Genomic DNA, 26,451 nt, shown 5'->3' with positions numbered 1-26,451 from the left:
ATCTCAAAATACATTTATGCTTCACATTTTGGGAAGCAAGAAAATACACACAAATAAAAGAATCTTACTGTATTCCTGGAAAGTACATTTTCTAGTGACTGGATCTACTTTTCATTAACAGATTGAAACACAATGTACAATAGTGATGTACGGTAAATAATGCAAAAATCAGGTCACATTTTACTTAAGCATTTTAATGTAATTGCTTCATCCAAATAAATTTATATTGGTAGCAAAATATTCTTATTTTTAGAGCAATAGGAGAAACAATGGTTCACTATGAAAGATAAAATTTGCAACTCTAACATTTTAATGTTAAAAAACTGTGTCTTTCATATGAGAGACTGATTAAAACACCTTCTTACCTTCTCTCTGTCATAATTATGTTTACCTGTGTTCTTTGTGATCACAGATGTCTTGATAAAGCTGCAGATTTTGGTCTGGACCTGGTTCTCTAATTCTTACAAAAATCTGAAATCAGTTTAGAACTTTTTTTTTTTTTTTAATCCATGACTGCCAAACTCTGTTTGCAAGCACTTCATACCTTCATTTAGGGTTGTAAGAACCAAATCCAGGAGCTTATAACACCGGTGTATATATGTGTAGATAAACTTATACAGCAAGTGAGAATGCATTTTGTAATTTCGGTACAGTGGAATGATAAACACATCAAAGTTCTACACTGGTCTGAAAACAGAGATAAATAAGTGCATCATATTACACTAAGACACCATAGAATTTAAGGCATTTGAACAAGTAAGTAATTATATTTTAATAGAAACATATTTATAAAAGAGCTCAAGAAGATAAACTCCTTATTTATGTTTTCATATTCTTTCCTCTTTAGTATGCTGCAATGGGATACCCTGCTGGTTTTTTCACAAAGCACAAAATGTGTATTAAAGATCACCAGCACAGAAAAAGCATGCAATACAGAAACACTATTATTCATGAGGGAGAACTGGTACTCATTGTTGTCAAATGTTTTTAAAACCATAACTTTTTATGAGAAGAAGTTGCAGTATTGTGAGTCTGTGGCTGGGCGTGGAAAAGCCCATCTCTATAATTGTTTGAATAATTGCCAAACACTTGCCTAGAAAGAAAACTAAAAAGCTCTATTTAATCCTTTTTTAACTCTATTAATTCCAAACACATTATGCAAGAGAGAACATTTGGCTGACATTCAGCTTATTCATTAGAAAGCAGCATGATCCATGGTCAGCCTTTCTGCAAAATCCATAAACCTCACTCCAGAGCTTTTTATAACAGGCAAGGTGGAGGAACTCCACGAGCCCAGTTTAAAGCACCTTCATTTTGATATGCAGAAAGATTGCTGGGAAGAGTTGACTCTGCATTGATATGAAATTGCACACTGAAAAACACAATGTAAAAACATAAACCAGATAATATTTCACCCGTTATTAACAATTTTGATCCTTTTCCACTACAGCATTTACAGTTTGCAAATATTTTTTTACTGCCCATGGTTTGTAAAACCCTCCACTGTGCAGTTAATGCACTGATGCTCAAAGAATCTGTTTTCCCAAGATCCTATATAAAACAAAAAGTAAAATGACAAAACTATTTATTAACAAAACCACAGCATCACTTTTGAAATATTCCGCTCATTGGGAATGGGTCTTATTAACATTGGTAGCAGAAGTTACCAATGTTTTCCTCACCAAGATTTATGTATTTATTCAGTTTCTCTGTGAGATTGAAATGGCAGCCTAGTTTACATCGTTATGCAATGTCTTACTTTCAACATCTAAATTCCATTGCTATAATTAAAACATATCAAGCTAATAGATTATGGTTTTGATCCAGTCCACAAACATGGTGACTCGAACATACACTCCTGGGCGTTGGGGAAGTGCACACCGTTCTCCAAATGATATTACACCAACCAAAAACCACTTGTCTCCGTCTTCAAATGTCAGAGGGCCACCTGAATCCCCCTGCAATAACAAATTCAAGAGTTTAATGTGAACAGTGTCAACTCTCAGGCAGAGCCTCTTTATGATATTTGTCCATTTTGTTTCTTAATCATAGGTGCTCTACCCCTGTATCTCCCAGGTACCAGGAAGTGAGATCAATATGAATATTTCCATGTGAAAATAAATGAATTATTAATTTTTTTTTCTTTATTTTTTAAGTGATATGAGCTTAAACTGTTATCAGTCTTCCAATACAGGACTGGACTTCAAGAGATTTTTTAAATCTTATTTCTTTTTTGTTCAGCCCTTCATATTTCACAAAGCCTGCGTAAATGTGGAGGGTTTTTTTTCAGTTGAATATATTCAGCCAAAACACAGTTCTATTTTCAGTCACCTCAGAGTTTCCACAGTTTCAAATTTAGAGAACAAAATAACAAGATTGCCAGAAGAGAAGGTGTCCTTTTCTCTCACCTCCTTTTCAATAGTTTAGCAGATGTAGCATTGTAATAGAGACTGAATTTGATTTCGCTTGAGTGGGGATGAGTCAGTCATGGGTGTCTTGTTTTGATGAGAAAGAAAACAATTACTATTTTTCACTGTCTATCAAGGTAGTTGAACCAGTACTAATTGTGTCTTCTCCAGGCCCTGTGAATGAATCTTTACCAGAGAATTCTGCAAGGACTCAGCCATTAAAATACTTCTGCCCATATCCTAGGGCATCCCAGAATGTGAAAGGCTGTGACAGCAGCCTAGAGGGGGATGTGCTATCAGGAGTCAGTTGTTCCTCTTTGCTCATGGCTGACTGGTCATCGATCACAGAGCTGGTCACTTGTACTCTGTATCAGCCTATGGTGCTACACTGAATTGTTTTTTGGTTTTGTTTTGGGTTTTGTTGTTGTTGTTTTGTTTTTGTTCAGTATAAGGTTCAGAAAGAAAAAGGGAAAGAGAAAAACCATGAGGGGAAAGTGCCAGAGCCCACCCTAGGTCGGGGGTGGCTCCGTGTGGTGGAAAAATCTCTCCTCCAACCCGTGCTTTCAAAAAAAGGCTCAGCAGTCTCTTGTTCGGTCTCAAGGCAGTTTATTGCAAGCTATCTAAAAGATTTTCTTCTGGAGCTGCTGTGGTTTGCTCAGCTGCTCAGGCAGAGGCACACACACACCCTGACATCCTGACTCCCGTCTTCTTCTTCTTTTCCCTCCACCCAGTGCTGCTGCTGTCTTTTATATGGTACATTACGTGTTAAATGTTTATGGTTTTTCCCCAATGCCTATTACCTATATTAAATGGTGCTTTTCTACTCTAAACCAATCTGTGAGTGCCAACATCACCAAGAACATGGAGGTAAGGAAGAAAAAGGGGAGGACAGGGCAGGCCCAAATCCCTCCATCTTAAAACTTCTGACCCCCATGTACAAAACTAAAAATCCCCTGTACAGGACTTAAAACCCCCCTGTACAGCACTCAAAAATTCTTCCCTCTACTTTGTGACTACTTCTACTATAATATCTAAACTTTTGTGACTTCTTGTTCTTCCTGCAAGATTGGTAAATCATTCCATGGTTCAAACCCAAAACCACAGCTGTTTCCAGCTGCCTGCCAGGGTCTCAAATGCCTCTGACCTGGACCCAGAACATCCAAAAATGTCTGAGGGACGTTTTGATTTCCAACAGGAAAGGACATTAGGCTTGAATAGAGTCTTTGTTCTAGACTAAACTGGGCAAAGTCAGGGCATGTGATGACGGCTTAGGTCAGCAGGACAAGGCAATAGGAGTTAGCTGAGAGTGCTCCTTCCTCATCAGGCTTGAGGGAAGCCAGCCAGTCTCCATGCCACAGACTCCATATTGCTGGGAATAAAATCACGTGGCAGCCACTTCTGAGTACATCATCAACGAGAAGCAGCAAGTTATAAAGAGAGCTGGAATGGATAAACCCAGAGGAGCATATATCAGTGCAGAAGGGCAGCATCTTTGAAATACTGTGGTGTCTGCTTAGGAAAGGTCTCCAGAGTCTACAGGTTCTGGGAAAAGCAACTTTGCTCACTCTCTTTGCCATAATGAAGGATTTCTGAGACTTTAGTCTATTTGGTACTTATTTCTCTATTCTCTGCATTTCTCTAAGCATGTGCCTCTCTCCTTCATGGCATTACTCAGCAGGAATTATTCAAAGCCTAGTGCAAAAAATTTCCAGTCCTCATATTTATGTCTCTCCATGATTGTTTATAGCAAGATGACACACACACACAAACACAAAATTTAAACTTGTATCCTGATAAATTATTAAATGGTCAAAGTACCACGACTGAAATTACATTAACAGACAGACATTGTTCTGTTTTTCATGAGTGGAGGATCAAGGATCATTTTATTCAGTAACTAGATGAGTTTTAAGCTAGCAGTGGAAATTAGTTGCTTCTACTTACCTGGCAGGAATCTATTCCTCCCATGTCATATCCTGCACAGAGCATATTCTCAGTAATATTATATTTTGGCATCCATTGCTGGCATTTTTCATTAGAAAGGAGAGGGACCTCTGCTTCTTGCAATATATTTGAAGAGGGACCTGATGAAAATACAAAGAGCATTTACCTGCAGTATTAAATACATGCATCCCACTGGGAATGCTGATGGTTTTGTTCCTGTTCCAGCATACTCAGCATGCTCCTGAGCAGCAGGAATCCCTGTCTTACTGCTGTACTATTCAGGCTTATGCTCCTGTAACACAGACACTGATTAAACAGGGCTCGTTAATTGAATTCTGTTTTTCATTTGTGTAATGGGACTGAATTTGGTTACAATTGAATCAGGATTGCTAAAATCAATGACTATGAACTCACTGTGGGGAGATCTAAGGGACGATTAAAGGCTTAGGAACATGGGTTGTCTAGTGTTTCTTCACTATTCATTGTGCAATTTTGGTTATTTAAAGGTTTTTTTTTTTAATTATTTGATTAATTCCTACCCAAAATTTTAAATGCAATTCAATGTAGAAGTCAATGTATTCAACTGTGGAAGTAAAATGGCATATTTATTTTTTCAGAGAGACTCCAAATCTGGACATATGACATACAAACAGAACATACATTTCACACTGCAGTCAGTTTTCTTGACTTCTGGGGAAAATCATTTGCACATTGTCAGAAAGACTAATCTTCCTCTGTCCCCACCCAATATCGGGAACCGAGATGTACGTATTTCATGTTGAGAAAAGTAATCATCATAACTTCTAAGTGGATGTAGGAAGCTTTCTTCATGGCCTCATGAACTTAGATATGCATGTTTTCTTCTAAGAGATATGTTATAACCATCATAACATTCCACTGATGGGATAGTGGAATGGGAATGTTCCTAAATTTTCATATGGAAGAGTAGCTCTCTAAACTATTTGACCTTAGCTACTCCTGTGACATAGGAACAAGCTTCCCCTCACAACCTGTAAGAATTTTCCATTCAGATGACCCACCTTCATTCCTAATATTTCCCCAGCCAGCAATGGAGCACTTAATTCCTGGTAAAAACTGTTGATTTTTTTCTGGTAGGCAGATAGGTTGTATGTAATCTGTAAATGAGAAACAAGTAATCAATTTTCAGCTTCTTCCCTGTATTCAGGTTTTTATGAAGTCATACCAGAAAACATTCATTAATTTGAACCCCCTTTTTTGCCAAGATATCCAGGAAGTACTGAGTGGATTCACCATCACCCTCATATGATTAGCACTGTTCTGCATAATAGAATAAATGGGAATAAATGGGTCTTTTGGGAGAATAAAAACTCACCTGTATACTGCACTTTGTGTTGAAGGTGCATCAGAGCAATATCACTGTCTTTTGTTTGCTTCATGTAATGAGGATTTATGATGATTCTGTCAATGTTTCGAACCACTGCTGGAGGCTGGGCCAGATCTGACTGACTGTACAAGCCCAGAACCGCTCGCCAGCGGAATGGCTTTAGTTGTCTCCTACAAGTTGCAAGGAGAGTATTCACAATTAAGAATGATTAATGGAAGTTTTGAAAAATTTGTGTCAGATAAAATGCTGATATTCAGCCTTGTGGTAATCCATGGCATGTGCATGTTTTGTCAAATAAATAGAACGGGGTAGATGTGCTTAGAATTCTGTATCACTGTCTTAAACATCCACGCTGCAGATATGTGTTACTGATTTTTTTATGGTGAGCTTATAATGCATTATTTATAATGAATTAATCAGGTAGTGGTGCAGCAGAGGAAAATACATTAACTAAATTACCATGGCTTTTTAAACACTATGAAGAATACCACTGACTGCCCAGCAGGCAATTAATATTTGGCCCAGTTAGAAAATTGCAATGGAATGTCTAAAGAATAATAAGTCTGAGATATTGTTGGAAATGCTGCAGCTCATAGACTCAGAAAGTTAGTCTCTTACTTCTTAACCTCAATCAAACAAGATACGCTAAAACAAAATTTGGCATAATCTGCATTTTTTTTTTCCTAATATACACATGCTGGTTTGAGGCTGTGTTCATCAGGGAACTTAAATATTTTCTGGTTTTTAATCAATCACTTGATGATTTAAAAAATACATTTTCATCCTGATTGTTGGACTGAATTGGTTTCTGCTCATCATTTGGTTTGACATCAAGAGGTTCTTTTGTTCTAAACTAGGAGTGTCCAACTAAAATGTTTAGAAGGTGTGAAACTTAAAGCTTCACTTTAGGAAAATTCTAGCAAAGGCAAGATGTTAAAATTAGATTTAGTTGAAAATAGAAAGGTGATTCAAGTGAAAAAGAAGTAAAAGAAGTATCAAGACAATCGCTGATTTATTGTGTGGACACTAAGAGGGCTTAATCCTTTTCATTTTAGTGTCTTTGTGTGGAATGTAGTGCCTGTCATGCTATGAGGCAGCGTTAGGATTTTGGCACAGTCTCCACTGCTTTACCATTTAGCTATTTGTAGTGAAAGCTCTACTCTAATTTTGGTCTTGGTTTTGTGATTTTTTTTGGGGGGGGGAGGGGGGAGAGTTTCTGTGTTGTTGTTTTTTTTTTTTTCCCCATTCTAATTTCTAAATGTCTTTTACAACATCTGTATTTATTGTAGATATTATGAAAGCAAATCCTAGAAAATATTTCAATATGCATCACTTCTTTGAATAGAGTGGATATCCAACATTGCCTAATCAATGCACAGATTAATTCAAGATTCATTCCAGTGATGCACAGTAAATCTTGCTCAATCCAGGATAATATACAGGAAGAACGCTGGGTTTAATTTATGGGATATGATGTCACCTTTTATACCACTGGTAGGGATTCACCCAATTTATCGAGGCCCACAATAATTATGGATTAAGTACCAATGCTCAGTATTATACTATGCATTTAAAGTGCAATTTTTTATTGTTCAGGCAATGCTGCTTGGTTTCCACAATTCTCTGCATTAAGGTAAGGACTGAGGGTTTATCAGGAAGTAAGGGAGCTTTTAGCTGAGCCTACAAGTGATTCAAAACACTGTAATTATACAGGAGTTAGTTGTTAATTTTTCATATCAGTGTCACAATTTGTTCATAATCTGATGCCTCAGTGAGCTTGCACATAAAAGAACTTTACCCATAGACACAATGTGCTGCTGTCACCAGCCACTCGTCACTGACAAGGGAAGCTCCACAAACGGGTTGGAAATTAAAATGGAGTGAAACTATCCAAGGCCAAGCTTCTTTTCTGGCATCGTTTCCACCTATAATTCTTGTTCCATTATTCTGAGTTGACAGGTGTTTTCCACAGGCTAAGATAAAGCAAAATAAAATCAAATAAAATAAAAAATTAAAGGGATGTTGTGTATTTTATGACTAGTCAGTTTTCTTGTAAAAAAACAAGGCTTTGTAGAATCTGAATTCCTATCCAAAAATACTGTGGAAAAAAGCTTGGGTTTTATAGCTGAAATCAAGATGCAACTGTCTAAGTTGGATTTAGATGTTTTCTTTCCTCTGACCTTCTGGAATTTTTATACATTTATTTTATAAATGTTTTCACTACAGATCCATCTCCAGTGTACACTTAACACTGAAATCAAATTAAGTCTATATTTTCCTTTGTTTATATCAGTAGGAATAAAGCATTTATAGTGCATTGCCTAACCTTTCCATTCAAGCTATAAACATTTGGCTTTATGGTCTGAAGTATTTGATCTCTCTGTGAAATATTCCTGGATTCTCTGTACTTACATTGAATGTTACATTGCAGATGAACCACCAGGTTGTCCAAACAGTGTTCTCTAGAATGAAAGTGCAATTAAATCACAAGTACCTGCACACCAGATAGCTCTGACTGTCAAATATATATACATACACACACAGAGAAATTTATACAATCATATATATGAAAGTATATTCATTTAGCAGTATCAGCCTGTTAAGTATAATAAGTAATGCTACATTTAAATTATGCTTTAATTACAAGTATACAACATTATAGATTATGCAACTTTAAATATACATATTCCTCTTCAGTGGGCACTTAATTGATTTATATTATGGAAATAAAAGTCAACACTCATGTTTTAGGGAAATGGGTCATCCGTCCCAGACAGATTTGCAATAAAGTTATAGCTGCCTATGGTACTTTTTCCTACCTTTTGAGATGTTTTCAGTGCCTTACCACTAGAGATCAGTGTGGCCAAAGAATTAAATAGGTTTTATATCCCTGTATCATTTTACTAAGAAAATAATGCTACTGTAAAATATGTAGTTGCATATGCTAGGTTAGGAATTATTTAGCAAATATTTAAAGCCAGTGTCTGAAGAGCATAAGACCATAGATCAAAACTGCTCAAGCATTTCTGAAACCCAGAGGTTTTAATATTATGTTCATAGTCTGTAATGAATCTGAAACACTTGGGACAGTGTATGTGCTAGCAATTCAAATCTGATACACACAGAAATAAGAATGAGGGGGAAACAAAACCAAGCTCTGCCAATGTTTAGTTTCAAGTGAGCATTTCCACATCTCATTTTTAAATAGAGTAGGTGAAGGATACTTTAAACATGATAGGGAAGGATGTATCCCTCCCTGTGTTTGTTCTAATATTTGATATCTGCTGTGAGCGAGGTATGAGCCAGTAATTTCCCAGTGGCACAGAGGTACATGAAATAAAGTGGGAACTGCAACCACCTCCCCAGTTAAACCTTCACTATAGTGGGGTGCAATTGAGATATTCCTCTGGCCCTGAATAGTCCCCCATTGCTGTTTTCCGCTTCAAGGTAGGTACCTAATTTTAAAGTTGTAGGAAACCATTTTCTGTGACATGTATCCAAATCCGTAACCAGACAAACATCAAGGAACCAAAAATGCAAGAAAGCAAAACCATCTGCATAAACATCATAGCAACTAAATACCCTTTTCCACTATGCCTTCAGAGGCTTTCAAAGGGGGGATCAGTGGTGCTGTATATTAGGTATTTTATCTGATACTATGCTTTCTCATAGGTGATGCATAAACTACCTGAACTAACAACCAAAGTGTCAGATTTGTCCCTCTAATTTTACAGTTTCAATGTAAAGGGAGCTGCCTCTCCCACCACATGTACCTACTGGTTGTTTCAGTAGAAATTGCTTCATTTGCCTCTGCTTTTTCTTCTTAGTGGAGCTAGCTCCCAGCAGGAGAAGCATTTCCTTGCCTGCACTTCAGCCCAACAGTTCTCAGCTGCCTCTTGGTCTGCCAGGAGTGGCCAAAAGGCACCAGAGGTGCTGGAGCTCACCCTCGGTTGTGGGTGGCTCTGTGTGGTGGAAAAATCTCTCCTCCAACCCGTGCTTTCAAAAAAAAGCTCAGGAGTCTTCTGTTGTTCGGTCTCAAGGTTGTTTATTGCAAGCTATCTAAAAGATTTTCTTCTTGAGCTGCTGTGGTTTGCTCAGCAGCTCAGGCAGAGGCACACACACACCCTGACATCCTCTCTGACTCCCGACTGCTTCTTCTCTCCACCCACCCAGGGCTGCTGCTCTTTTATCTGGTATATTACGTGTTACATGTTTATAGTTTTTCCCCAATGCCTATTACCTATATTAAATGGTGCTTTTCTACTCTAAACCAACCTGTGAGTGCCAACATCACCAAGAACACGGAGGTAAGGAAGAAGAAAGAGGGAGGACAGGGCAGGCCCAAATCCCTCCATCTTAAAACTTCTGACCCCCATGTACAAAACCAAAACCCCCCTGTACAGCACTCAAAAATTCTTCCCTCTACTTTGTGACTACTTCTACTATAACATCTAAAATTTTGTGACTTCTTGTTCTTCCTGCAAGGTTGGTAAATCATTCCATGGCTCAAATCCAAAATCACAGCTGTTTCCAGCTGCCTGCCAGGGTCTCAAATGCTTCTGACCAGGGCCCGGAACATCCAAAAATGTCTGAGGGACATTTTGAGTTCCGACACAGAGGCATGTGCTGAACACCCTCCTCTGTGCCTCTCTGAGTGTCAGCTGTCAAGCAGCGCGCCAGGCAGAAATCTGGAGTAGTTAGGATATCTGTGAGCATGATCTTCACTTAGAACTGGCAAAAACAATTAGTCCCTGTGGAATCTGCTCACATGTATCTAAAAGGCAGGATCTGGGGCTCTTACAAAGATATCCTGCCAAAAATCACATTACCTAAGGGCACCAGAGAATTCTTTCACTGTCTCTGTCACTGCAGATTTCAAGCTCTATTATATGTGCCCTCCTTTGTTTCAATGATGAATGTACTCGAATAAAAAACAAAGACAAATATGAGAAATACATTTTATAATTGGATTAGCAGTTAATGAATTCAGTTGCTTAAATTATCAAATCTGTGTGATATTTCTAGCATTCATTATGTGTAGAAAAACTGTGTGTGAATCTGCAATAATGTCACCCTGCAAAATGATTCCTATCAGCTGAAACATGGAAGAAGGCACCTATTTCTGCAAGAGAAATACAACTAAGATAAATGGATTTATTCCATTTCCTCCTGATTTAATCAATTTTAGTGTTTAACAGGTATAAACAGAAGACATCTTTAAATAATTACAGCTCTTCAAGATGTCATGTGGCAATGCTGGTTTAGATATTTACTCAAGAAAAAAAGAAAAGTAGCCTCCAATGATATTCCATTAGTTTAAGATACTTTCACCACACATGAGAATGATAAATGTTTGGGGTTAACAGAGTATAATTAGAACAGAAAATGTAACTTTAAATTTTTTTCCCTGTAGACAAAATAATAGACCATAGAAAATTTACATGTGTCTCCTGCTTTGTTACTATGTGGTAGGTTTATTAAGGGAAACTGAAAGAACATGGACTTTTGCTGTCCACAACATGATTTCAGCATTTTTGCAATTAGACAGTAATTTTCTGGGTCAGTGTTCTGGTAGAAATCCAGAAAAAATTATACAGTAAAGCCTCTTATAAACAGAAAGCAGTAATTGAAGTAATTACAATTCTTTAAACTGATGATGGCAAGCCTTTCTGCTTGTATTATAAATCCTGAGGATATAATCCTGGGCTAATATCACATTTTCATTTCATCTACAAGAAATTACCAGTTTCTAGTACCCTTTAGAGCCCCTTCAGCAGTTATGTAGACTGAGAAAAGTTGGAATAGAATCAAATGTATTCTGAGGATCATGTCATCTAATGATTCATTTGTAAAGGTGGAGACAAATCCAGAAGTCATTTTTTTGAGTGGGGATAGTTTGTTTAGACATAGATTCCTGTCTGTGGATGTCTTAAATTAGCAATCCTCAGTGTGTGCAAAGTCTATATCAATAAAGTCAAAGGACTATAGAGTGTGACTCCTCAAATTTCAAGAGGTGCCTTGATGGATCACATTTTGGAGTGCTTATTTTTCTCTGCTGATTACAGAGAGAACCTACTGTGACAACTACTCTATAACTATGGGTGAATGTCACTCCATCCTAATTCTTTTATATTACATATATGTAGTCTTAATTCTACTGTATTATGTACTCATTGTTTAGAGATTTCTAGACAAGAAACATTTTGATAAAAGAGCATATCATTTCCACAGTAAATAGATAGAGATGTCAATTAGGATTTGAGCTATATATTAGTGCATAAATAATCACCACAACAGTTAAAGACATCATTTGTATGAGGAAGAAACCTCACTGTACCCACCTTTTTGTAAAAATTAGGCTGTGTTTACCTCCTTTGCTGATGGTGACAAATGGGCCGTCTCCAGTGAATAATACAGCTGATGACATATTTGCATCCCTGGGACAAAAAGATACATGCATATTTTTAGATATATACCCTATTCCACCAGTGGAGCAATATTTAGAAATGATTATACTGATAGAATAAACACCAGCTTTTTATTTTTTTTTCTTCTCCTCAAATAATGACCCTTTAGCAGGGGATTTTTGAGACTTGAAACTTTTCAGATTAAAATGTGATTCTCTTCCAGTCTTACATCTTATTCTAAGATTTCTAATGCTACATTAATATTGAAAGGAATATCAGTTAATTCTTTTGACAGAAGCTAATATTTAGTTTGGCTTTTCTGTGCCACAATGAAGGGTTTGAAATACCAGTTCTTATGGAGCTACAACTTAGTATGCCAAACAGAGTAGTAATAGCTGAACCTTGGAGTATCACAGTCTTGCTTTTTTGAGGGATGCAGTATAACTAGCAATTATTGGCTAGGAAAGAAATTAAATTGTATTTTGTATAATGAAGAATCTAATGGAGTAAAAAAAAAGTTAATTTTCACCTCTTAGATCTGTTGAAATCAGAGTGGCTGTGGAATAAGTCAATAGTGTCATGTTTGCTATTGATCAAGAGTGGGATGTAGTCGTAGAGTTACAGACTCACAGAACAGTTTGGGTTGGATGGTGCCTTTAAAGGTCATATAGTCAATTTAAAGGAATCAATTAGCCTATTCTTTGACTAACTTTGGTGGGGTTTTTTTTGTAACATGACTTTTTGAACTAAGAATTCTGTGTACTATCAGTGATACAAATTGTTTTGACATTTAGAAGCCATATCCAGATTTTACTTTATAGTCCATTCTGCTTCATGCACTTTGTGATATGTCATATGACCAGTTTGAAACTTATACCTTTGAAACATATTTGCTTTCCCTTGAGGAAGTATGGGGAAAAAAGATAGCTGTGGTTAGACTGCATAATTTTTGGGAGAATGACAGCCTAATATCTGGCCCTTTAACCTTACACATCTCAGGAGCAAGAAGAGAACCATTTGTTTAATACACAGGGAGCACCTGCACTGTGTCTTCTCTTCAAATTCACTAAATCTCACTCTCCTGGGAAGGATGAAGTCTGGAATCTGCCTGCAAATCTGCTGTGTATGAAGTAACGAGGTGTTCAACAACCCTGCTGTGCCACCAGGAGAGTTGTATGATCCACCTGCTGGGAAAGTCACTACTGCTGCATTTCTCAGCCTGGAAGTGCCTTTTAGACAGCCTGAGAAAGCAGTACAGTGCCAAGCCAGGTAGGCAGAGTCAAATTCTATGATGAAGAACTTTGCTGAGACCAGCAAAGTACTCCCAGGAACTAATTTCCTTCTGAAGAATGTCGCAAGTTCATGAAGAAAGTAGAATGAAGGGTTTCAGAGTAAAGCCTAAACTCTCACTCTTGTTGGACTTTTAGGTATGACAAAATTGCCAGGTGTACCACCATTCCTGGGTACAATTAATCAAAGAGCCAGCTGGCTCTGGTCCCAGGGAAAAAGGACTGTTTTCATCTGCCCAATGCAGTGGGGGAAAGCTCAGTGTGTGATTTTCTTGGTTCCAGGAAATAAGATGGTGACAACAGATTTTAGCAGTGCAGTCAGATGCTCACAGCTGCAAGTGCAAGCATGTAGCTTGCAAAGGATTATTTTCAGGTTTCTCTAGAGCATCAATTTGTTCACCTTGCAGCCCAGACTCATTAAGAAGATTTGTAAATTATTTGCCTAAGGTGTATTTTGCAGATGCACAATAAGCATGTCTCTAGACTGGCTTCTTTGGTACAAATTACAAATGCAACAGTCACATATTTGAAAAATGGAGGCAAAAGGATTCACATGTGAGATTTACTACAACCTGTGAGGAACATTGCACTTTGTAGCCCTGGTACATAAATAATCAGGATATGATATAGGACTCCTATCAGCTCAGTCCTTTTCATAAATGAAACAGAAAGTGAGACTAGCATATGCATAAGCAATTAATAGTAAAGCTAAATTGTCCTAGATGAACTTTAGCCTGTCTTTCTAATAAAACATGATTCTTGGTTGTAATTCAGTGTAGGAGGATGAGCTACAGCCTACTCAGGACCTGCTATTGCAAACATCCATTTAGTAACAAAAATTAGTAACAAATATGGTGATGCTTATAAAGAAATAATCTGTTACAGGGGCATTCAAGGGAAGCAGAATTGTGTGATGCTAGCAGGAGTTACACACACACAACACACACACACACACACACACAAACACACATATATATATCTATATGCACCTATTCATATATCAATATATATATATAAATATAGACGCACCCATATGAGAATTTTGTCCTGTGCTGTAACTGCAGTAGCACCCAGGTTACAAAAAAGTGATACAAGTTAGGTTTAAAAATATTTTCCCTTGATAATGGGAGAGAAATTGAATAAATAAGAAATAACGAGGAAGATTATTAGGAACTCTTTTAGCAAGTGCACCTGAGTGCAGTTTTTTTTTTTTTTTTTTTTTTTTGTTTGTAGAGATAACCTGAAAGATATTGCCACAGAATGTTACGGGGACAAAAGCACTAAGTAATATTTAAAAGTTAGAATACCATGGAAGGTAAAGTTTGTTGAAGTCTATCAAATGTGTCAACTAAATGAGTGGACCACAGAATTACTTCTGTCCAGAAGGCAAAGGAGGCCAGGGCAGGGCCAGAAAGAATCAGAGGAAGAAGGCCACTGACCACTCTAAGGAACAAGGTATTTGACCAGAGGCACACTTAAACATAATTTGTATGTTCTTACATGCATGTGTACATAAATTACAGTCAGGATTTCTGCATGTAGCTACCTGATTTTTATATAAACTCAGTACTTACCCAAAGGAAGAAAGTAAAAAACCCAACAAACCAGCAGATATTCATCCAATTAGAAGCATTTCTGAAATAACATTTGGATATTTTTCTAAGTCATTCTAACTCTGTGATTACTACAATTAATCAGAATAGGATTTGTAGTTATCGTTCTTTGGCCAGCGACCAAAATAATGAATTGCAAGCTCAGAATTTAGTTTGATTATTAGTTGGGTGAGGGATATTCCCTAAAAACCTTAGCATTGCAGGAAAGCTAATTATTGTTCAGTGGATGGCAGTGGAGTAGCACATGATGTAAGGGCAAAATTTAGGCCATAATTTTTACCATAGATTGAAAAATGCAACACCCTGCACTTAATCCCCATGATTCCCCTGAAAATTCTTCTGAACAGGGACTAAAGCCAAATCTATTTTTCTGCCATATTCTTCCCTAATTCATCCCTGCTCTAAGTCTACCTCGAAATTCCATTTTACCTAGCAGAATTCTAGAATTCCATTCTATTCTAGCAGAATATCCAAGTGATTATTTCTACTAGGAATGAAGTGCAGCACTACAAAATCAGAGCAGCCAAGGCTGCTGTTGGCTCCAGCTTTACTCTTGAGCCATCCTTATGAAAGTGAAGATGTAAATGATGATATAAAGTGACAAAAGGATGATGCACCCACAGCACTTTCCCAGTGTTCTCCAATATGTATCCTCATGCCCAACCTGCCATGTTCAGAGTCATCAATCCTGTACTGAATGTCATCAAGACAGGGTTTGTCACATTCTCAAATTTGTTGGCACACCAAGCACTCCACTTGACAGAGACAGATACATTTGCCATGTTTTTGGAGAGTACACCAGTAAAACGAGGAGGAAAATGCCAACATACACTCAACAAATCTGCAAACAAGTTACAAAGAACAATGAATATTTATCACTCACCCCAGCCCCAGCAGCTGGCAAACACTGTCTGCAATCTCTCCACTCCAATCATCTGCACATACCAGGTGCCACATCTTCCCAACCCTGGCCTGGACCAGCCCTTCGGTGATCAGAGAGCCATTGAGTAATCTCACTGGAGAGCAAAACAGGCAGAAGCATTTTAGACTGGGGGCAAACCACTCCCCCACCCCAAGAAAACAGAAATATAATATAAAGAGATTTATTATTGCCAATGAAGAACAAAAAATAAATTAAAAATGCATTGTGGAGGTAATAAACTTAGCAGCTCCAGGATGTTGTGTTCCCACAGGAAGGAAATGCTATTGTTATTTTCTATATTTCTGCCACAGCAGAGTTTCATACCTTGTATTTTGTATATGTCTTGGAAATAGACAATAAACAGTAAATTTTCCATCAACTCTAAACAATGCATTTTTTTCTTAGTCAGCATAATATAATTTCCAAATAGTAAGTGAAGCTTTAGTTCCATGATGGTCAGTAATGCTGACTGGAAATAAAGTTAAAATGAGTCTTAATGAAAAAAAAAATAGATTTACACTTCCAATTGTCACTATTTTTCTTGCAGTTTTGGTTAAAACATTTATACTTATAATTAAAGCTCACTGAAAAACAGTCCTTCTATAAAGGATTTTCCCAAAATAAAATATTGAGAACAAGAATTCAGAGACTCATTAACTTACTGGTAAAAAGTCTTATTGGTGTACTGACTAAGGAAGTTAGACTGTACGTCTTGTGTATATAAAATAAGAATTTTATTATATAATCATAAATTTATATATAATAATGTCAACAGAGTATCATATATGTCTTAGCAGCTACAGCTGCATTTTAGGCAGATTACAGGTATTGCCACTGTGAAGTAGAGAAAAGCATGCAATGCACTGATATTGTTTTATGAAATATTTTTTTAAAAAAATCTTACCTGTGAAAAAAAGCTTTTTCCACCAAAATGCTTTCACATAGAGTAAATAAAAGATTTAGCTTTTTAGAAATGCCTGTGACACCTGGAGTGCATGAATGATAGAGGTGATTTATACTGATTAATTAATTAATGGTAAATCTTAGATTAAATTACATTAAATTAAATTTTTGAGCTTCTTAAACATCTTGGAATTGTATGCATTGCAAGATTTCTCCAAATTACTTTTGACACCTGTCTTCTTGAGAGAACTCAAATTATAAGTCCTTTTCCTTTCTCCTCATCAGATCCATGTTCTTCTCCAAATACATTATTGGTAAGGACTAATAAAGTCATTGAGGATCCAACAACTGCTTAATTCAGATATCATATATTTTAGAATTTTGGCATTTCCTTGCAGTCTTTGGAAGTTTCAGAAGTCGGAGGATTTGAAAAGACAGTTTGTCTAGTTCAAGCTGCCACTTCTGAGAAGTCATTGAAATTTGTGTCAGGAAAGTGAGCAAGGCTTTTGGATACTGGAAAGACTCAATGTGAGAATTTCTAATTGAATTTTCATTTGTTTTAAGATGTAGATCAATTTAGCCAAAGTTTGGATTAAATGGATTTTTGGAAACAAATCTCCCAGGCTTTTCATGTGAGATAATTTGTTATGAAGTAATAGACAATCAGTAGCAAAATAAATCTTCGGGAAAATGTACATCATGTTAATGTAGGTGATGGTTTTCTTGTTCAGATCTTCTTCATCAATGACTGGAAAAATAAATTCAAATTTTCTTTGCTTAAGAAGAAACTGAAGTGAATTTTATATATTAAACATTTTAAAGGAAGAATATGTTTGCCACAAAATAGCCAATGGCACTAATTTGAGGAGTGAATCTGTGTCTTCAGACATCTATCTATCTATCTATCTATCTATCTATCTATCTATCTATCTATCTATCTATCTATCTATCTATCATCTCTCTGTATTTACATATGCCATGTATATTTTTATATATATGCATGTAAAAATGTTGAAATCGGCAATTGACTGTCAGCACACATCTAAAAACATATCTGATCCCTAGTAGACCTCTTTAAAACAAAGAAATTTTGCTAAGCTTAAAGACCACTTTTAAATCTTCCTTTAGTTCTCTAAAGTAGATTGTCAGAAAGAACAGTTTAACTTCTGTCCTAGGGCAAGCATGATTTTAGCAATAGTCCTACATTTAAATTATTGTTTTAGAGAATCTTATTTCCCTGCTGTGTAAAATGAATTGATGTACTGTCCACATGCATTTTGGAAAGAGCCAGTTTACCAGAGAAGTAAGGAATAGCAGTGAACAATGGATGCTGCTTTCATTGCTGAATGAATGCCACCCATTCACCCCATGGAGTCCAGGTGGGCTGGAAGTGTTATAGTTTGGCTTCACACTCACAAAACTATTTGGGAAATTCCACCAAAAACACGTTTATTCTCTATCCTGCACTGCAGAATTTTTACTGCTGTGAAACTCTAATTAATTACAACAAAGTCCAATATAATTTGGAAATACAAAATTAATACAAAAGAAAAGCATGTGTTGAGTTTTCATTTAATTTTGAGGCCATTATAAACAACTACAGCTTTCAGCACAGAGAAGCTTCCTACCTTTTCCAGAGGTCTTCACCATATTCCACACACTTATCAGAAAAGTTACTTTTCCTGACCCTGACAAACTCAGTGGGGTAGTGCTGTGCAAATTGGCATGGCCTGTGTGCAGCTGAAGTGGTCTACATTAGTTGGGGTTCTGGGGCTGTTTTTCTAGGCAATTCCTGCCAAATATGCATGACTTGGGTTTGATACTAGGAAAAATTTCTTCACCAAAAGGGTTGTTAAGCATGTCAACCTGCAAAGCAGTGGAGTCACCATCCCTGGAAGGATTTAAAACACATGTAGATGTAGCAGTGAAGGACATGGTTTATCAGTGAACTTGGCAGTGATGGATTAATGGTTAGAATCAATGACCTTAATAGTCTTTCCCAACATAAATTATTCTATGATTTCTTTGTATGAAGGAAATCTTACTGCATTTTGTTTCGTCAGAGCCGTCTTCACACTGAGGTATTTTGTCACACAGGTTGTGCAATGGGATGCATTTCCCACTACCACACTGATGCTCATCAACTGTGCAAGCCCCTGAAGGGAAAAAAGAAAGGAGAATTTATCTATAGTTGTGAGGAAGGCTGATGTTCACAGTATGTCTTACAGTTAATATGAAGAAAACTGTGTTGATAGCATGAAGAGCCTTTGATTTCCTCTTCTTTCCATTTCCATTCATCTTTCTTTCAAAATAAAGATAATTTTGAGAGAAATAGAAGACAATTACGAATAAAAACAGAGTAAATTTTATAAATGTAGACCAAAAGTGAAGATTTAAGAAAATATTTTAAAAAGTAAGATTATTGTTACTATTGTGAATTCATAAAAAATCTGTCACTGGCTAAACAAACTGGGAGAAACTTGCCATTTCTGAGAGTTAAAGTAAGAAAAAGAGCCTAGATTCTTGTTGACTTTCTGTTCAGGTAAGTGCATGGTACTTCACACATCTCTCAATACATACTGCTTTTTCTTTCTGTTTTTCTCCTGTCAGACTTCCACAAAAGTAGTACAAAGCCTCTAATTAATTCAGTCAAGATTTGGCCTAGAGTTAGTATAATTATTTGTCCTGCTAAGCATATTACTGTTCCATGTAATTTGCATTATGCTCATTTTGCATATTTTGGTGAGTTGATTGCTGAATTATGAGTGACAAGTCTAATTGCAGTCCCCAAGAAAAGCAAGAGCCTTTCAGACGGGATCTGGCTGGAACAAGAAACACTGCTGTCCAAATATTTAAGAGACTAGTTCTTTTCAGATTATTCACACACTAAGACCAAATTTTTAAATATGCAAGAAGAACGATATTGCAAATATTGATCGGAGTTACCACATACAGTTTTCTCTTCTAGTGCATGATATCAATAATAATTATTTTACAAATGCATTTAAACACCCTTTAATGACATCCTGAAATTATTTTAAAAGTGTTGCTTTTTCCTGGGGTTTTTACAGGCAATGGTTAGTATTTGCCCTCTTAACATCTGAAAAAGATTTTGGTCAAAATACTGAGCAATTTTCCACAAAATATCACAGAGTTGCACATGATCTAGACATTGCTCCAATGACATTAAGAAACAAACCCATCACTTTTCATTCCAGGAAATATAAAATACAGATGAGTAACCAGCCTTTTTCTCTTTAACATTTGCATTTTTCTACTGAGCAATTGCTGAGAGTCACTTTGCACTCTCCACATTTTCCAAAATACATTTGACAAGTGGTTTAATTTCTTAAATACAAAGGTGAGATGCTTACTTAGATGGTAGCCAGTAACAAAGTTTGCAAGAAATCCTTTCCTTGTTACAGACTTGTCTGTGCGGAGGATCACTGTCATCTGGTTTGTTGTGGAGAAGACATCTGGCAGTGGGCCTTTCTCTGTGTAGACAGCTATTCACCAGGAAAACATGAGTACATTCAGCCTATTTTGTTCATATGTATTTCAAAATGCTCTGGGTTCAAAAGCAAATAGTGCCACCACAAAACCTCACTGCTGTCAGACTGCCACGGTCACACCCCAACAGCAGATTTGACTAATCAGCATAGAACAGTAAGGTTCAGCTAAGAGATTATCTATCTGTTTGTCCACACACAGAAACAGTCTGATTCACTGAGAAGTTAATTTCAGATGGATTGCATGGAGAGCTGGGTGTGTGTGCAAATGTTTTGGAAACCTGATGTCACATAAAGTATGCTTTCTCAATTTTCCCTCTGAATTTCCTCTGAAATAAGGTCCCAAAAAATGCAAATAAAATGAGAGGAATTTAATTTCCATGATATTATATCCATCAGTTTGCTCCAGCTGTCTGATTACATTCATTTTAGTACCCACTGCTGCTACTTGCCCAAAAGTAAGGAATCTGGTCCTCTGCCATCTCTGATTTCAACCACATCATGAATACTTTCCAGATCAAAAAACTGAAAATGAAGTTGGATGTTTTTTCCATTTTCAGCATTCAAGTACCACACACCTGGAAAATAGTAACACACACACATAAAAATCACCTTTTCATTGATATATTTGCTGTGCCATTTTCCATTGAAGGGCTTTGGGGAGAAAAAAAAATCTCCTAAATTGTTAATAATCACCAAAGAAATTAAGAAGTTTAAATCTTGTATTTAAAAGCTGTCAAGATCCAAAATTCTATAGTTTCTCATTCTTAAAATATTTTAAAACTAATTTTAGACTTCTGCAACATATACATATTTGTTTTTAATCATTCATATCAGCTTTGAGTTTCCCCAAGGTAGTAAATTTCATTTTTTTTCTGACAGTGACAATGTGACAAATAGTCTTGTCACTTAAGTCTCATTTGATAGTAAGATAATTTTTATAATCAGTCACATAAGCCTGTCTTTGAAGTTAAAATATCTCTTTGCTTTTGCTTAGCCTATACTTTATCATATTAAATCTAAGTGTGGATACTATAGAAATCTTGTAAAGAATTTTCTCACTAGCAGGAATCTCATTTGGGAACTTGTGGAATGAATCCTGGAAATGTGAGCCAGCCATACCTCAAGCAGAACAGAAACACAAAATGATAATTCTTATGATTACTATCCCAGCACAATTCTACAGGATTGAAAGAATAAATAAAATATTATAAATAAAATAAAAATAAAATAAATAAAATAAATAAAACACTCAATAAAGAGAGGATTCTTTACAAAATGTATACACATATTCTTTGCCTCTAGAAAATGTGAGCTATTTAACAGCAGAAGTGATGATATTAACCTGGCAGATGTACCAGGTTATGGCAAAATGGGGACTTTCATCACCTTATGTGCTGCTGGATTGACATAAAGATATTTGACATAGTTGGCAGGATGGAATTGGCCTGTCAGGACCCCTTTCATTGGGTAATGCTTGTCTTCATCCCTTTTTAATCAGCTGGAACATGTTTCCTTAGCTTCTACTCAGTAACATATAGAATGCAGTTAAAAGATCCCACTGTATATACCTGAGATCTTTTTTGTTTGTTTGTTTGACAGCGTCTGAGTTGGTAAAGCAGATTTAGTATCTCTACTTTTATATGTTTAAACTTCTCCTGAGGGTTTGGAAAAGAATGACTTACAAAAAGCTAAATTAGGGTAATTGTTTGGAAAGTTTGCAGAGTTGAATGTACTGTTTGGCTCCCAGAGTTCAACCGGCCCTCCACAGTCAGCTGAAAAAGAAAACATTTCAAAAACATAATTAACCTTTTCGTCTTAATCTTTTAATCTGTGGTAACAACGATAATTTCTAGAAGTAATTTTCTGATTGTTGGTCTGCACACTCTAACCATGACAGAAATATGAAGACAAGAATATGATACAGTCATATGTCTCAAACCATTACTTTGTTTTCTTCAGGACCCCAAAGCCTTTTATAGCTAACCCTTCTTAGTGGTTAAACTAGTAATTTGCATTTTCCTTGGAATAACTGTTCTAGTCAGAAAGACCTTTGTCATAAGGATGTATATGTACTTACAGGTAAAAATTAATACAATTTCTGTAAAAACAAACATTGCAGGTATGTGTACACACATATATACATGTACTCACAACAGGGACACAGCTAACTATACTTTATATATTCAATATTGATTCAATTATAATTTCGATGGTGGTTGACATCCCAAATATGTCAGCTTCATGTTCAAAAACTTTACTTGATATTGAGAAATATTATTTATTTTCATTTTAGCCATCAGAATGACTAAATGAACCATGAGAATGAACTTTGGTGTTTTCCCAGTTTTTTTGCTCACAGTTACTTCAATCAAAAATGAACAGTACTTCTTCACTTGCTTCAGGAAATTGTAGTTAAGGCAAAACAGCTTTACCTTTTTTGGTTGTTTTTCTGTGTTTTTTTTTTTTTTTTAATGTTTTATTCCTTGAATTAAAATTGTGTTGCTTTTTTTTTAAACTCTCAGACTTTGGCTAAACTTCACCTCTCTCCTCCCCACCCCTTTATGGCTCAAATTTGCATGCCATGATGTCTGATAGCATCTCACATTCTGAGGAGCCCCTTGGCTGGGGACTGAAAAATCTACAAAAAAAACAACCCACAAAAAAACACCAAAATCAAAACAAAAAAAAACCCCAAACCAAGAAAAACTTCCTCACAATAGCCATTTTCTAGAACTTTCTGTTTCACCAAATCACTCCTGTCAACAAAAGCTGAATGCTCAGAAAGAAAAAGGAACTGTTAACGATCTCATCCTGATTAATAAGTATATTATGTTTCAGCTATATGGTTCAGAAGGTTCAGAAGGAAGATTATTTTCTATAATTACCATGGACAACAGACAAAGATTACATTGGGGGTTTTTTATTGGAATATTACGGCATGTGAAATCTGATCTGATCTTGACTACATGTAAGGCACATTAATAGTGATCTTTGTCTAGCATGGCAAAATGAGAGAAGAAATTGAATTTACTCCTGTCCTGAAACAATGTTCTAAAAATTTTCAGTGGTCTTTGAACATAAATTCATATGGAGTTATTCATAGAGCTATTACTCATTAGAAAACCAAGCAATAATCACTACCAACAATCTTGGTCGAGCACAGCAGATGACTTTCTTGATATTTTAGAATTATATATGACCTGTATCTCTGTGCTTTGGCCAAAACTTCAGTCTACATTGACATAAGTGTGGAATGTGCACTGTCTTTTCCACACCGTCGTTTGTGTTAAAAGATAGATTATAAATTACCATGAAGATGAAAGTGATCTTTGTTTTAGATGAAAGGATAAGGTGACAGACTTGTGCCAAAGACAAAAGGAAATCCGGCTTTCCCATGCCACCATCAAAAATATCCTTTTTTACATTTCAAGGAGCTTTTGTGGCACTGTGAATGATGCCAGTGACTTGTACTGAAGCTCTAATTCTGGTAAAAGAAATTGACTCAGCTCAAATTCTTTTATGTCTTGTTTATGAACATGACATTTGTAGTGAAATCATTAGTGTTAGTAAGCTTGTACATATTCATCAAAGTAATTTCATACTTCTTTGAAGATGATTGATAACAATCACTTTTTTTTTTCATCAGGTTACAGATAGCATGTAGTAGCATGTACCGATAAAATTATGAAAACAAGTTATTTTTTCCCCAGCAACATCTTAGATTGTCCTTTAGTATCATGGATCTCTTTAATCTCTTTCAAAAGGACTTATAAGCCATATTACCAAGTCCCTTTTTTGAATGGAAAAATTTTCTGACCATGCATTGGGCAGAGATCTATAGTTTGATATTCCTGTTTACCACAGGGCTGTTGTACCATTAATCATTAACCTGGTGCTAACTCGTGAGTTGTGTTTACCCACAGCACCTGAAGGTTAGCTGGAGGGGGTAGACATCAGCATCTCTCCACAAAATTACTTTAATAAAAACTGCTAGTGAATTCCAAAACTCATTTTGAGGAACTATGACTGAAATTACTACAGTTATTAAAATTTCATTTTGCTGACATACACGCCTTGTTGAACTTTGCCTCCCCATGTCTCATGATGGAGCTCTAAAACTGCATTTTACTCTTATATTTAGAAGGTTTTTGCTTACCTGTCCTGATGCAGTAGATTTGGAGGTGACAGATTTGAAAGAATAATAATAGTATACAGTGTTTCAACATGAATACAATGTTAGCAGTCTTACTATTATTTTAATTTTAGACCATTTAGACTATTTTTAAAATTTTTCATGTTGTCAAGAGGGAAACCAGCTGTGCTTTGAAAGGCACAGTAAATCTAATAAGAGGCAGTCCTGGAACATGCTCAATGTTTGCTTTAACGATCTGAAGCTATGTCTGAATAGGCCTTTTGCAGAATTTTTTTTTTTTCCAAAATTTCATCCACTTACAGAATAAATTACAAAGTAAGCCCCATCAGATATTTTAATATTTTTTCCACAAGCTCTATTTATATTTGTATTGGTTTTTGCTTTGACTGCGCTTGGACTTAACATCATATACAGTGTTTCTTCTCTCTTATATAAGCTATCCAGATTTATAAGGATAGGGACAGGTATTTTCTCTGTTTCTGTTTTGCTGTGAGATTCTCCTGTTTAGCTCTGTGAAACTGGAATGTTTTGAGGAAGTTTAAACTTCTGTGCTTTCCCCAGAGGGGAAAGGGTCTGGATCAAGCTGGACAATCTGTCTGGAGAGGCGTGGAACTTGACCTTAGTGTTATCCTGGAGATGAATTTAATAATTCTGACCAGAGGTTTTTATAAAACTGAGGTTGAAAATTCTGACCCACTCAAAGACAAATACAGCAATAGGAAATCAACAGGGATTTGGTGTTTACTTACTAGGAACTAATGGGGTGGTAGCAGCAGTTGGCCTCACAGTTGGCTCCACATAATTTTCTTCATTGCACTTTCCCTTTGTCAGGCCAGTGTCGTCCACAGCAATATCACTACGACCACGCCTTTTAAAGGCATCAAAAATAACCTGAATTCAGAAAAAAAATTAGAATTTCATAATTTAATGAACCATTTTCAGCTTCCTACGCTGTACCATTCTGTCTTTTCTTGAATGCTCTTATTTCTACTGTAATCTACACTGGTGCTGCACTCAAGGGAAGGCATAGGGGATGTGACAGAATTTCTCACAAAACAAAACAGCACTATTCAAACTGAGTGGATCATTCTAAGCAATGTAGTAGCTTCTTCATTTAAATGATGAACATGATTTAAAAATATTCAATACCTTGACTTTTTATGTATATTTTAAAAATGTAATTTTAAAAACAATTCTGCATTGCTCATCAGCCCAAACTTCTGAACTAATTACATAAAAAGCTATAATTAATCTCATTTGTTCTTAACTGCTCTTTAATATCCACATATTTAAAGTAATCCTGCAAAAAAGGAGTTAGTGCTGGTGAACTACAGTTAGGTTTAGCCATCTTCTAGAGATCATATGTGGTTACATGTTTCCTGGAAATCCGATGCAGCCAGGTAACAGATGCATTTATTTCCTCAGTTGTTAAATGCATCTGTTAGCAGTGCATGCCAGAAATAAATCAAAACTACTGTAGCAGGACAAACCATCCCAAATGCCTATAAAAATAAATTGTTTTCAAGAGAGAGAGGCTGAAAGAATTGTCTGGACTAAATCTCCTCCTTTTGCTTACATTTAAATCAAGCCAGTTGTAAATCATGTGTTACCAAAACCTCTTCCATCTGCAACACACTTTCAGTGGATTAATCTGTAAGTAATTAGTGAAAACACTGATTCACAACCTGAAGCAATTTAAATTTAAATCTTCTTATAGCTAAAAGCTTCACATCACCATCACTCTCAAGATTTTATATTCCACAGCAGATTTTGATACGCTTTGAACACTTTTGTTTTGTGGGAAGCTCTCATGATAACATTCATTGTTCCTTGACAATGATCATGTTTTTTGTCTTATGAAATATTAATACTTTAAATTCCAGAGTAGGGAAAAGGGGCTGTGAGAATTCAGCTGGGGATTCCAATCTTCTGCA

At 36.2% G+C, this 26,451-nt stretch overlaps 1 protein-coding gene across 1 annotated transcript in view; it reads right to left on the bottom strand.

The window, feature by feature from the left end:
* Positions 1-1,787: 1,787 nt before the first annotated feature.
* The window catches only part of TMPRSS15 (transmembrane serine protease 15), a 51,795-nt gene continuing 27,131 nt past the window's right edge, over positions 1,788-26,451 (bottom strand). Inside the window, 13 exon segments of the mRNA XM_072929968.1 lie at positions 1,788-1,958; positions 4,353-4,492; positions 5,393-5,488; positions 5,707-5,888; positions 7,517-7,691; positions 8,131-8,180; positions 12,060-12,155; positions 15,911-16,043; positions 18,898-19,008; positions 20,227-20,358; positions 20,814-20,939; positions 22,047-22,136; positions 25,267-25,408. Of these exon segments, the coding sequence (XP_072786069.1) occupies positions 1,788-1,958; positions 4,353-4,492; positions 5,393-5,488; positions 5,707-5,888; positions 7,517-7,691; positions 8,131-8,180; positions 12,060-12,155; positions 15,911-16,043; positions 18,898-19,008; positions 20,227-20,358; positions 20,814-20,939; positions 22,047-22,136; positions 25,267-25,408 (1,644 nt within the window).

Source organism: Taeniopygia guttata, chromosome 1, assembly GCF_048771995.1.
Source record: "Taeniopygia guttata chromosome 1, bTaeGut7.mat, whole genome shotgun sequence".
Classification (NCBI taxonomy): Eukaryota; Metazoa; Chordata; class Aves; order Passeriformes; family Estrildidae; genus Taeniopygia; species Taeniopygia guttata.
The sequence above is the reverse complement of the archived record's forward strand: the minus strand, read 5'-3'. Positions and strand labels throughout refer to the sequence as shown.